At 49.9% G+C, this 12,436-nt stretch overlaps 3 protein-coding genes across 3 annotated transcripts; 2 read left to right on the top strand and 1 right to left on the bottom strand.

The window, feature by feature from the left end:
• Positions 1-1,109: 1,109 nt before the first annotated feature.
• A1O9_12106 (uncharacterized protein) lies at positions 1,110-5,222 on the top strand (the record flags this gene model as incomplete). The annotated part of the gene is made up of 1 exon (XM_013398905.1): positions 1,110-5,222. The coding sequence occupies one exon, from the start codon at positions 1,110-1,112 to the stop codon at positions 5,220-5,222; it is 4,113 nt and encodes a 1,370-aa protein (XP_013254359.1).
• A 1,979-nt stretch (positions 5,223-7,201) lies between these two features.
• Positions 7,202-8,745, top strand: A1O9_12105 (delta14-sterol reductase; the record flags this gene model as incomplete). The annotated part of the gene is made up of 3 exons (XM_013398904.1): positions 7,202-7,239; positions 7,289-7,596; positions 7,652-8,745. 3 exons carry the CDS (start codon positions 7,202-7,204, stop codon positions 8,743-8,745), a joined length of 1,440 nt encoding a protein of 479 aa, XP_013254358.1.
• A 1,168-nt stretch (positions 8,746-9,913) lies between these two features.
• A1O9_12104 (uncharacterized protein) lies at positions 9,914-12,092 on the bottom strand (the record flags this gene model as incomplete). Its single annotated transcript, XM_013398903.1, has 8 exons — positions 9,914-10,218; positions 10,282-10,376; positions 10,435-10,715; positions 10,807-11,227; positions 11,281-11,377; positions 11,454-11,740; positions 11,831-11,921; positions 11,996-12,092. 8 exons carry the CDS (start codon positions 12,090-12,092, stop codon positions 9,914-9,916), a joined length of 1,674 nt encoding a protein of 557 aa, XP_013254357.1.
• Between the last annotated feature and the right edge of the window lie 344 nt (positions 12,093-12,436).

The raw sequence follows: 12,436 nt of genomic DNA, 5'->3' as shown, positions 1-12,436 counted from the left end.
GTGTATTATATCGGGCATTACTCGCATGGAACGTTTGTCATTGCCAGCATAGCAATTAACTCTTTTTTTAATTCTAGCTAGGGCTTCTCGTACTGCTAAAGCAGCCAGCTAGCTTTGCAGCTTGGAAGCCAGGACCTAATAAATTATCCTTCGTCGCCTAAAGATACTTAATTCGAGATAAGTAGTGCTCCGTTCTCCGTACGTTATGGACGGAGTGGCGCCAGACATGTATTATCTTGACTCTTCATTCCTTCGTGTTGTACTTCTAGTACGCAGCACCTCGTACTTTGTAGTATCAAACCACGAATTCTGGCACTTTGGTCGCACATTCACGTGGCCTTAGATGCTCCCCTTTTTTCCGGCAGCCGATCCAATCTGCAACGACAGAGAGATTCTCCCAGTTTGCAATTCAGGAACTTATTCGAGGTCCTGTGTGAGGCTACACATCGCAGTGAGTGGTGCAGACAATACTATATGGACTACGGAGTACTGTGCAAGGTACTCACCATCCCCAATGTTACACAGCCTGATCGGGCGAAAGCCCCTTTTCGCATCTCCAATCCAAACACATGGGGTCTCAGGTTACTCTAGTCAAACACCGAGCCACCGATGCCGCTCTGGGCACAATCGCCAGCCCAATCGCGCCCTTAGTCGCGTTGTAATTAGAATAGTAACAGTCTCCACCGCCAGGCGCCCAGTCCAGCCCCTACTGAGGGCCTTATTTTCACAACACATGAGGCTCTTCTCCCGATGCAGATTTACAACCTGCATACCCCTTACCGAGTGCTCCGTACTTTTTTTCGGATGACCAACAACTTATTGATGTCTATTTTGTTCTTTTGGAGTTCCGTGTACAGTAGATACATATTACATACATGGGCTGGAAATGTACCATATTTTCAACCTTTTTGCGCAACTACGAGCAGGGAGCTGAACAACTGATTTCTGCTGTCTGTCATCTGTGTGGAATCTATGCTGTCTTGGCAAAAGGGGCTTCAATCTGGTTGCTTGCTGCAGCAGCCACGGACCATAACTGACGACTTGTACAGTAGCCGGCTCAAGGGTAGGGACTTTTCCTCACATGCCAACTCGTCCAATTGCTATACGTGATGACGCGGTATCAATGGACAAAATGGTTGCCAAACTTGAGAGTTCAATCACCAACAAATAGGGAGAAGAAGCTGTTGCGCACGCATGAAGAGAGGCAAGAAAAGCTTATACCCGACAGAAGTGCTCTCTGGCTACCTCTATCGTTGACTCGAGTGAGCTTGTTAGTCTTCGTTATCGTCCTAATCAGTCTCCTGATTGCACTAGGGGTCCTCAAATATCGGGCGGACCAAGACCGTGGGCTCACAATCATCACATCGAATCATTATACTTGGACCTATGGACCAACAGCTATCTTGGTATTGGTGACTGCCTACTGGCGTCTAGTGGACTATAATTGCAAGGCTCTAACGCCATGGGCTGAGCTTGCGAAAGGTCCAGCTAATGCGGACCGCAGCTTGTTACTAGACTACGTATCCCCCTTCCTGGGCCTTACCGTTGTCACCTCGGCGAGACGAGGCCACTTTTCAGTTTCCTCAACGGGCTTAGGCTTCCTGCTGTCTAAACTTGTCACGATTGCATCTACCGGCTTGTTTTTCCCTGCCGAAGTTCCATCCGATCCGGTCCAAGTCCAATTATCGCAAGCAACCCGGTTCAATAACATCACAAATTTTACCGGATTCCACGACCCAGGCGTCTGGCCTTTCTATACAGCATATGCGATACTTGAAAAGGGCTATCCACTTTCAGAGGGGGCAGACAACGCCCATGTCTACGAGACGTTCCGCCCGATGAACGACACCTCGGCCTCGAACGCGGCTTACCAAGTGGAGGCCTCGGCACTCGTGCCTCACGTCGCCTGCGATCCAGTCGAGGTTGATAGAATACTGGATGACAGCGGGACGACCATGGTGTGGCGCCTTCAAGTGAGAAATGGATCTGGCTGGGTGTGCCCCGTATCGGGAGCTACCAACGATGGAATAAGTATCGTCTCTCTGAACATTCGAGATAAATATTGCCCTCCAAGGCAACTGTGGCCATCATTCGCCGAACTTCGATGCACACGTGATACCCCCCAGAGCGGCTCCGAAGGCTATCCTTTGTTTGTTGGTCTCTCAGACCTACGGTATACGCAAAACTACAATTTTTCCCTGGATGGACATATCTATGGAGACTTAATCACCCCCGAAACCTATGATCTCGAAGTTCTGAAGACAACAGCAATGCTCTGCACCGTTTCTCATACCGAACAGCTTACGCGTCTCACATACAACATGTCATCTATCCAGAATCCGGTGCAATCAGCTGAATTGCTACCTACAACTGCCAACATTTCTTTGCAGAATGTTCCTATCGATTATCTATCATCGGCCCTCAATTTCGCATCCCAGTCAGCTGGGTCAACCTCAGCGGGTAATTTGTTTGGCCCAACCGATCCGTATACAGCATTCACCGAACAACCAATAAACACATTGCTTACAATGGTAGCAGAGTATGCAGCCAGCAACTATGCCTTCATGCTAGACCATCCAACGGATATGGCCGGGGCCGTTCAAGACGTTCTGCATCAAATGACCATTCAAGTTATGAAGTCCACCCTTGTTTCTCCCACAAACGAGACATTTCGAGGTGCTGAGGTCGCTGGGCAAAAGATCCAGTTGGGGTCAAGACTGCAAGTGCAAAAATTGTCAATGATAACGATGATTGTTGGTGTCTTCTGCATGGCGATTTCGATCATTCTTGTCATGTTTTTCAGACCTATGACGACTCACACCATAAACCCAACGACGCTGGCAGCAGCCGCACATGCTCTGCAAAACAGCCCTAATGTCCAAGCGCAACTGTCCGGTATGGTGTTTAGTCCCCCGCAGCATTCACACTCCGAAATCCGGAAGTCACAATGGTTGGGTCAAGGGTCTCTCCCAACAATGGTACTACATAGCATATCAAGCGCTGAAGAAAGTAGAGAGCTGAAGGAGATATCTTTAACCACGCCAATCCGCTACTACAGACCATTCACACTGAGAAAACCATTTCTCTGGTCAACATTTCTGGTTCCTCTTCTCCTGATTGGGATTTTGGAGTATCTGCAGCACTTGTCTGATAATAGGTCTGATCTAGGCATTGTCTCGCTGTCTGCTAATTCCATTACGCAGAGCTTAGTAGCAAGATACATTCCTGCTGTGGTGGCGCTGTTGGTTGCAACTATGTTCAATTGCCTTGATGCCAACACTGCTATACTATCACCATTCAGTACAATGGTCGATCGGGAAGTTTCCAACGATGATTTGTCTCATACGTGGCTCGACAGAACACCACCAATGATGATTTACCAAGCGATAAGGCGCCATCAATGGGGCTATAGCCTGACAACATTGGCATCCGTGGTTGGCAGCGCACTTACCATTGTTATATCTGGTTTATATACCGTCGAAAACATTCCACGGTCAGATTCAGTTAGTCTCATCACTCAAGATTCATGGAATATGTCCTTCCATCAAGGTCTCTCAACCGACAACGGAACGGCGCTAGTGTCGAGTCTCATTGAAAGCGCCAACCTTTCATACCCGGCTTTCACTTTTGATGAGCTGGTATTCCCGAACATGGCTTTAAACAGCTCAAATAATGCGCTCAAACGGGGTGGTTCTGGTCTTGTGGGTGCTAAAGTTCCCGCGCTCAGAGCGGAACTCGACTGTACAGACATACCATTCAACCTGATGAACTACTCTTTCTCATGGAACTCCCACTACGGATTTAGCCAGATTTCGTTTAGCGGTCACATACCTCTACCAGATAACTGTCAATTGGGCTCTGCCTATGGAAACGAGTCGTTCGTGTCGATGTCCATGGCAGGTGGCGGTTGGTGGTCTAAGGATGATTCAAATGTCAGCTACGTGGGACAGGTTTTAGACCTACATGTCGGAGCTTGGCCAGGCGAAGACAATCATATTATATACGAAGAGACAGGGGATTCAGCAGCACCTAATCAGCCAGATAACCCACCAGGATGCCCATCCGTGCTAATATTCTACGGCTTTTTGGACGGCACAAATTCGACCAACAATGTGTGGAGATCAATGTTATGCGATCAAAAAGTCCAGAAGCTGATCACCGATATAACTTTGAGTCTGCCGGAACTCAAGATCTCAACCGAACATCCACCGGTTGTGGACGAATCAACGATGGAATACTTATCCAGTGGTCCAAATGGTGAGACATCGTTCTGGTGGAGAACAGAACCAGGCATTTCTTCGAGCTTCCGAATCCTGAACAATAGCGTTGTCGACCCACTTCTGTTGGAATACGATGATGTTGTTCCTTCGTCGACTGTTGTTTCGAGCTTCTTTCGAGGTGCCATGTATGGGATGACGCCCTTTCCTCTTGAAACTCTGCAACAAGATGATGAGAAAACAAAAGACAGAATCTTTGACCATCTACACATGTTCTACCGGCGATACATGGCGCAGTACATCTCGGCTAACATGCGCACAACTGAAGATCCTTCAGAGAACACTTCTCGGAAACGGGATGGTGGGACTGTCAATACCCCAACAGTGGACGGAGCGTACATGCCAGATACGGGGACTCCACGGTTAATGCAAGCTAGGACGCCTAAGATTGTCCTACAAGCCATGTTAGCGTTCATGATCGTCTGTGCTGGTTTGGCACTTTGCGTTGGGACGTATCATGACCTCGTCCCCTGGAATCCTTGCACGATTGCCGGACTTTTGATCCTTTTCGTCGGTAGCAGGATGTGCGCACCGCGGCTTTCGTCTCTCGACTGCCCTAATCAGCTGATTCCGAAGAAAGATATCTACACTTTTGATAGCCCTACGAAGAATGTTGGAGGCCAGAACGCCACAACATATGAACTATCGTATTTCCCGGACCAAGGTCCTCTGCGACCCCGCTATCAGGACAGCACTAACAGTATTCAGCCCTCACTCCAAAATGTGAGGAGCACCCAGACGGATATCTCCATGACGACAAGCATGGACTGGAAGGATCCGCGCGCCCGTTTTCGCCTGGGTTGGTGGAATAAAGGTAGATTTGTTGGCTCGAGGCGCCCGGCCCGACAAGGCCGTGGACGGCTGAGAGGCGGGCAGTACGATCGCATAATTACACGTGAGGATAGCCAGGATTATAACTGGAGGTATGGCATTGACATGCTCTAAATAGATTAAAATTATCGATTATTTTCACTTTGTATCTAAGCATCCTTCGGCACATAATTCTGATCATCCTAATTAGTACCATCAAATGTAACCTCCATACTGCTAGTCTACTAGGAGTGATCGAGGACGGATCAGACGGCCCTCGACGCTAGGCCACGTTCATGCCGAGATCTTGTCAAAGTCTCATTAGCTCACCGAATTAGTACGAGGTATACAGAGTTATGGGATTACTGTTCCGATTATCGACGGCAGGTAGGGCTTAATATACTTGGATCCATACATTATTTCGGCATGTGAAACGACTACGGTACCGCGTACTCTTATATCTTCAGGATGGGGCTAAGCTCTTCTCGATATCTGCGTCGCGGTGCTTGAGGCGCCTAAACTGGCTCTGGCTAAGGGCCCCCTGGGCAAGCTTTGCGCTTCCCTGCTGCTTTTGATGTCTTGAAAGGCTTCCTTTCCCCTCTGCGGCGCTCTTCCACCGGCATTGTTTTGTACTGTCTGCTAGAAAAAGCCCCTATAGATGAACCCATGTTTCAATTTATAACATCGTTCTCCCTGACCAGGGGCCATTAACAACATTCGTGTCTCAGTTCCAGGCCGGACTGAGCATGGCCCTGGCATCTATCCAGATTAGGCATGCTTACCGCCTTCTAATTACATTCTTCAGTCTGACCTGCAACCTCACGTAGCTCTTCGAGCTGCATCCTCGTCTTCCTGCCAGGCCTTCCCATCGTTCACAGACTGTTCGTATATATCTCAGATAATCATAGAGTCCTTACTGCATTGGAAACAACCCCCCTTCCCTGACAGAACCATTCAGAGCCCCATCCTTGCTTTAGCCTCCCTTTGACATAATACCGCCAGTCATGGCCACCTTGTACTTCGACTTTCGGTCCAACAATGAATGGACAGTGATACCGCACAGGTCAGGGCACTGGGGTTCAATACACGAATCAGGGCGGCCGAAGGCGGCCAAGTCATGATCAACAGGGAAATGGGCTCGTCTCGCCTGATGCACGAGCGGCCTTAGTGACTTGGAAGTCCAACATGTAATTGATACGACTTCCCAGCTCACCCAGAGCTAGCAATTTGGTGTTTGGGATCTATCTATCCATCTATCACCCCCAAAACCACGAGGTTGGTAAGTGATATGACAAAAAGCCTTTGAGGAAGTCTATTGTTAACCTGCCTTTGTTTGTGATATTGACTTGCGGCTTGTCTTTTAGTAACTACCTGGATGAGGTGCTCTACCCGCGAAAGGTTACGCTATCAGGTAGAGTAATGGAGTAGGCCGCATTACAACTATCTCTGTTCTAATCTCTGGTGAGGAGAAGGGAACCGCCTGCACACCTCTTTATAACAGCATTGGGTACCGAGCCTTCGAGGCATCGACCATCCTCGGCTCCTCTCTCGCATACTCAATGCGCCCCTTACAACCTGGTTGTTGAATGCCTCTTATATAGCTACTCGGTCCTTGACATATTGGATTCCACTGATAGCCCTGGTAAGGCTCATGACAGACTGGCCATGCTGGCTTCGAGCGAGTGGAGAGTGGCATATTCTCTACCGTCCGGATTTGAAAGGGTTCGTCACTGGAAAAAATAAAAGAATACTAATCAGGAGGCCACGACGCAGCACTAACACAGAGTCTCGGCAGCTCCCTAGTGGAGCTGGTGTTTCCAGTATGCCTAGATCCAGATTAGGTCGCCTTCATTTTCATATTTTGATTGTGCTAGTCATTTCCAAGGCTGTTTGGATTTCCTAAATTAGCCTAAGGAAATAGCTCCGTCAGTTGCTGCGCCGGATATAATTCATTCCGAGCGGAAAATGTCACGCCATTCTCAAATCTGCACCGAGATATAAAGGCCATTCAACTGTTTACCAGGATAGAGTGACCGATCAAGTAACTGCCGCCTTTGGAAGATTTTGACAGCAAGTAGGTGGTATCAGAATTGGTTAACCATAAGTGGACAATGATGGCTGTGGAAAAGGCCGAACATGAGTTCGGTGGCCCGTATGAGGTTCAAGGCAACTTCAAGTACTCTTCGCTGACAACCGACTAGCCTCGGAGCCGCTGGCATTGTCTTCGGTCTGCCAATCTTCATGAACGTCCTCTTTCTAGCCTGCAACGATATTAGCGGATGTCCTGCCCCGGCCTTGCTGAGGCCCCGCTCGCTTACCTGGGGCAGCCTCAAGCCGCAGATCCCCTGGCCAGAAGACGGGATCCGGGGCTTTGCGAGCTGGTCAGCTACAGGATGGGTGCTGGCTTACTATCTGGTCAGCCTGGTGCTGTTTCGCGTGCTGCCAGCGAAGGAAGTGCTGGGGACTAAGCTAAGGGAATCGGGGAAGCAGCTGCGATACAGGTTTAATGGTGAGCTGCCATGCCTTTTTCATACTGGTATTGTGTGGTGGTTCTAACTAGGGAGCCTTCCTGTCCAGTGTCGCTCAGCTTGTGCTCTGTGTTTTCGGCACGTATATTCACGGTGCCGACTTTTTCCTCTGGACATGGATTGTGGAAAACTATTTGCAGCTGCTTACCGCCAACCTCATCCTCGCTCTGTTTATCTCCGTTGCTGTCTACGCCCGTAGCTTCTCCGTGAAGCCCGGTAACCCGCAACTGCGCGAACTGGCGCGCGGGGGCCAGACCGGTAATTTTATCTACGACTTCTTCATCGGGCGAGAGCTTAACCCCCGCGTACATGTCCCCCTGATCGGCGAAGTCGACCTTAAGACGTGGCTGGGGATGCGGCCGGGGCTGACGGGGTGGGTGCTGCTGAACGGCGCCTTTGCAGCCAAGCAATACCGTGTGTACGGGTTCTTATCGGACAGTATGGTGTTCCTGATGGCGGTGCAGGCAACCTATGTCTTGGAGGGGCAGTATGCAGAGCAGGGGATCGTGGGGATGATGGATTTTAAGACAGACGGGCTGGGGTTTATGCTAACTTTTGGGGATATTGTGTGGGTGCCGTTCCTTTACTCAACGCAGTGCCGGTATCTGGCGACTTATCCGGTCCACATGGGACCGTATGGCCTCACCGCCATGGGCATCATCTTCGCCGTCGGGCTGTACATCTTCCGGGCCAGCAACGCGCAGAAGATACTGTTCCGCGAGAACCCCCACGACCTGGCTTTCAAGAACATGTCGTATATCAAGACAAGACGTGGGCCGCGACTTCTCACAGGTGGCTGGTGGGGCCAGGCTCGCCACATTAACTACCTGGGCGACTGGCTACAATCTCTGCCGTTCTGTCTACCCACGGGCATAGCCGGCTACGTGATCCTCCCGGCCGGGTCTGCCATAGGAGTTAGAGCGGTAACGATGCTGGACGGCAGGCAGGTGGTTCCAGGGGATGCAGCGGGCTGGGGTTTACTGGTGACGTACTTTTACTCGGCATGGTTTGGCTTACTGCTGATACACCGGGAGAGGAGGGATGATAGGGTATGTGCAGAGAAGTATGGAGACGACTGGGTAGAGTATAAGAAGACAGTGAGGTGGAGGATCTTGCCAGGGATGTACTAGAATGGATGTGTGAGGACGTTGACTGGGACTTTGAAGTTGAGTTATTGGGATTAATTGGCCTAATCATTATGGGGTGTCCCATTGGACAGGTGTAAAAAAGGCGACCGCTTACATTTTTGGTGAACTGCTTGTAGAGTTGGAACGGCACCGCGGACACATCTTCATTTAACTCGTTTGTGAAGGTGATGAAAAAGAAAGTAGCTGTAATACCCTAAAAACCATCAACGGCGCAAGGTGTGCTAAACTGCTATAGAGTTTAGCTCAACTCGGTCAAGGACATAGAGCAGCATTGTAACATTGTCCATACGCTGTACCGTTTACCGAAGGGCGAGTAATAGTTTGATTATATAGTGGTACAGTGCGGAGTTTCCAGTTCGAAGGTGTTGTGAACCCTATACCATGACTTGCCAAGGAGTGGACAAACTGCTCACGACTCACGCCGTGAAGGTTGATGCCGCCCTGTACTTACCCCGGCTCCACCCCAGCTTGTGCAAGTCAGGTGAGATAATTGCCTAGTCTCTCGCTTGAAGAGGCGGCGGCAAGCAATATACAGTTTGTCGTTAAACGGGCTATTATGCAGTAAAGTATTGGAGATTTCAGCTGCTAGCGTAATAGCGACTATATTATCTCTCATAAGATTAACCCACCTTTCCCTCACTTGGAACCGCGTGGAGCAGAAATAACTGTAGCCAATCGATTCATTAGTAATCCATTTCCTGAAACTGAGGATGTTAGAGCTAATCAGGTGACTTTGCCAAAGTAAGGAAAAGCTGCCCCAGCTCTACCCCATTCGGGCCAAGGGACCGCCCTATGCTCATCCCTGGCTCGCGCGAGCCAGGTAAGGCGTACCCGTAACTCACCCGTCGTAAAGGTCAAATTCCTTCGCGCCGTGGCGCCGATGGTGTACGCCCACCCTGCTGAGCCCGGTATAGTCCAGACCGAAGACCGAAGGAACGAAGTGGACTTATTATTCTATAATTCGTATTAAGATGTCAATGATTTCAGTTCATCTATGGGTCACTCTGGTAAATCTCGGTCCCAGCTCTTGATCCTCTGCCAATACCATATCCACCTAATCAGCTCTATTCGAACAACAAAAAGTGAACCTTTCGCCGAAAGTGGTGACTTTCCCTCCACAGTTACCTCCCACGGCCCTGGAGATTCGAATTTACGCAGATGTTTGGTCCAACTGATGAACCACCCCAGGTACTCCCTTCTCCCCATTCAAGCTATTCACGCCATTGCTCGATGGGGTCTTGGGCATATCAGACTCATCTCTGCCCAAGGCATCAACCTCGTCCAGTAGACGACGCTCAGCAACAGAGACTTGGCCGCCGGCTTCCGCAAGCCTCTTGAGGTACTCGGCTTCGTTCGCGCGAACGAGAATGGAAGAGGAAGTAAACAACAAGTTGACTTCTTCCAATGATCTTCCACGGACTTCGGGATAGATGAAATAGACTGCTGGGATAGCGACTGGTGAGAATGTTAGTATATGGCACTTTGAATCGAGTACTATGGGCGGGCGCCACAACTTACTGAGATTGAAAGAGCCGAAAAGTAAAAAGGTACCGTAGCCGATATTTGCCAACATGATGGGAATAAGTAGTGTGGTCAAGCCGCTGCCAGTTGCCCTAACGGAAAAGGTCAGGACCAGATTGAGAATGTCAGCAAAGGTTCACTGGGACTCACCAGCCAAAGACAGTGAATGCATAACCTTGAGCTCGAACTTCCTGAGGCCAGATCTCGGACGGGTACAAGAAACATGGAACGATGATGAACATACAAAAGCACCACAAAAAGACAAAAAAGAATGAGGATGCTGTGATACCCAATTGACGAGCTTTTGTCGGATTGTCCGTGGTATCCTCGGCGATTTTGAGGCACGCAGCCACGATATAGAGAGATATGCCCTCGGTAGTGAAACCGACAAGCAAACACTTGATGCGTCCCCAGCGGTCAATCACAAGTGCCTGGAAGCGAGAACATCGTCAGCCAATTTTGGACCGGTAGGAGTATATCTGTGGGCAAGAGAGATATAGAGGAAAGGGCTCGGAAACTTACAGCTGCAGCTGTTCCTACCACACCACCCAGAGAATTGCAGAAGCCTCCCATCCAAGCTGATTTAGAGGCAGTGAAACCTGCAACCTTGAACAATTCACCTGAGTAAGTGGTAATGGCCATGATCCCACTCCACATCAGCATCTGCATCAGAAAAAATCCCATCCATGCACGCCGGCCCAGGTGCAAGGCACCGGAGTGACGGCCAATTGCAATATTCCAGAGACGATTTCGCGAATGGCGTGTCTTTTCGACAATGGCCTCCAGCTCTTCGAGTTCGGCGACCAGGGCGGGGTCGGTCGGTTGAACGTCACCACGGATCTTTGCCAGCACTTGAACGGCTTGATCGCGACGGCCGTTGGCGATCAGCCATCGTGGAGAATCTGGCAGAAATGCGATGGTAACTGCGACAATAATGACTGGCCTGAGAAGGATTTTAGACGTGGAAATCCTGGCGACCGGGAAATGGGGACTTACACTGTCATGAAAGCCAAGGGGAATCTCCAGACAAATTCGGGCCGGCCAGTGAAGCTCACGCCGTAGTTGATCCAGTACGCCAGGATGATGCCAATGTCTGCAGGTTGTCAATTTCAGAGCTCTTTTTCGAAATCTGCATTCGACCAGCTTCGCTACTTGAGCGCAAGACTTACAATTAGAGATAAAGACAAAGGTGAAGTTGACACCTCTAGTCTCGGACTTGGCAAGTTCGCTCACCCACGGCGGAATGAGGGTATTGATGAAGCCAATGCCGATGCCAGTGATGACTCGGGAGCAGATAAACATATCTGCGTTCTGTGAGGCCGACATGAGAGCACCGCCCAGAATGCACCAGAGAGACCCGAACCAGACGCCCTTCTTTCGACCATAGGTATCACCGAACCATCCGGCGACGAAACAGGCGCACATAGCTCCAAAATAGTAGGCGGCAACAATTCCACTGTAACAGCCAGCCGGCTTCGTGTTAGTAAAATGTAAGTGGGCAGTTCCGCCGAATGTGCAAAGGGGCTGAGAGCCTCGTTATTCTTACCCTTGTCTGGTCGAGTCCGTGATGACCCCATCAGAGCCGATCTTTGTGAGGCGAATGAAGTCTGCAGTACCGGAGACACCTCCCATTACGCCTAAGACAGTGTCAGACCCATGATCGAGAGATTCAGACACCAAGGTTCGTCAGTATGTGAGCTCTTCTTCATACCTTGGTTATAGCCTTCAAAGACTAGTGCAACTGCGGTGAAGACATTGAGGAGGATGAGAAGCGTGTTACCTGGCAGACGTTGCCACACTTCGCCCATGTTTGCTAGTTGCTATTTATTTTGCTATAACTTGAATGTGTTCTGTGGTGAGGCCTCCGGGAGGATACTGGGAAATTTGGGTTGAGCCGTTTGATCAGACCATGACTACCATGTAGATCTTTATATCACGCCTCGTATAGAGGCCAACCCCACATCCAGCCTGAAAGTGGCGGCGACAATTGATGGAGCAAGAGGTTAAAGGGACATCCTTCGGATGATGCAACGGGCAAATAGTGCCAGTTGAACCGTCCATCTTGAGCGGCTAAACGGCTAAACGGCTTTACGCCCCACAAATATAGCACTGGGTTCTGGGTTTCCCGGGGATCTGGGGTCCCATGGTCGGC

The sequence above is a fragment of the Exophiala aquamarina genome, assembly GCF_000709125.1.
Source record: "Exophiala aquamarina CBS 119918 chromosome Unknown aczIA-supercont1.21, whole genome shotgun sequence".
Lineage (NCBI taxonomy): Eukaryota > Fungi > Ascomycota > Eurotiomycetes > Chaetothyriales > Herpotrichiellaceae > Exophiala > Exophiala aquamarina.
Note: the sequence above shows the minus strand (reverse complement) of the source record. Positions and strands in the feature narration are given on the sequence as shown.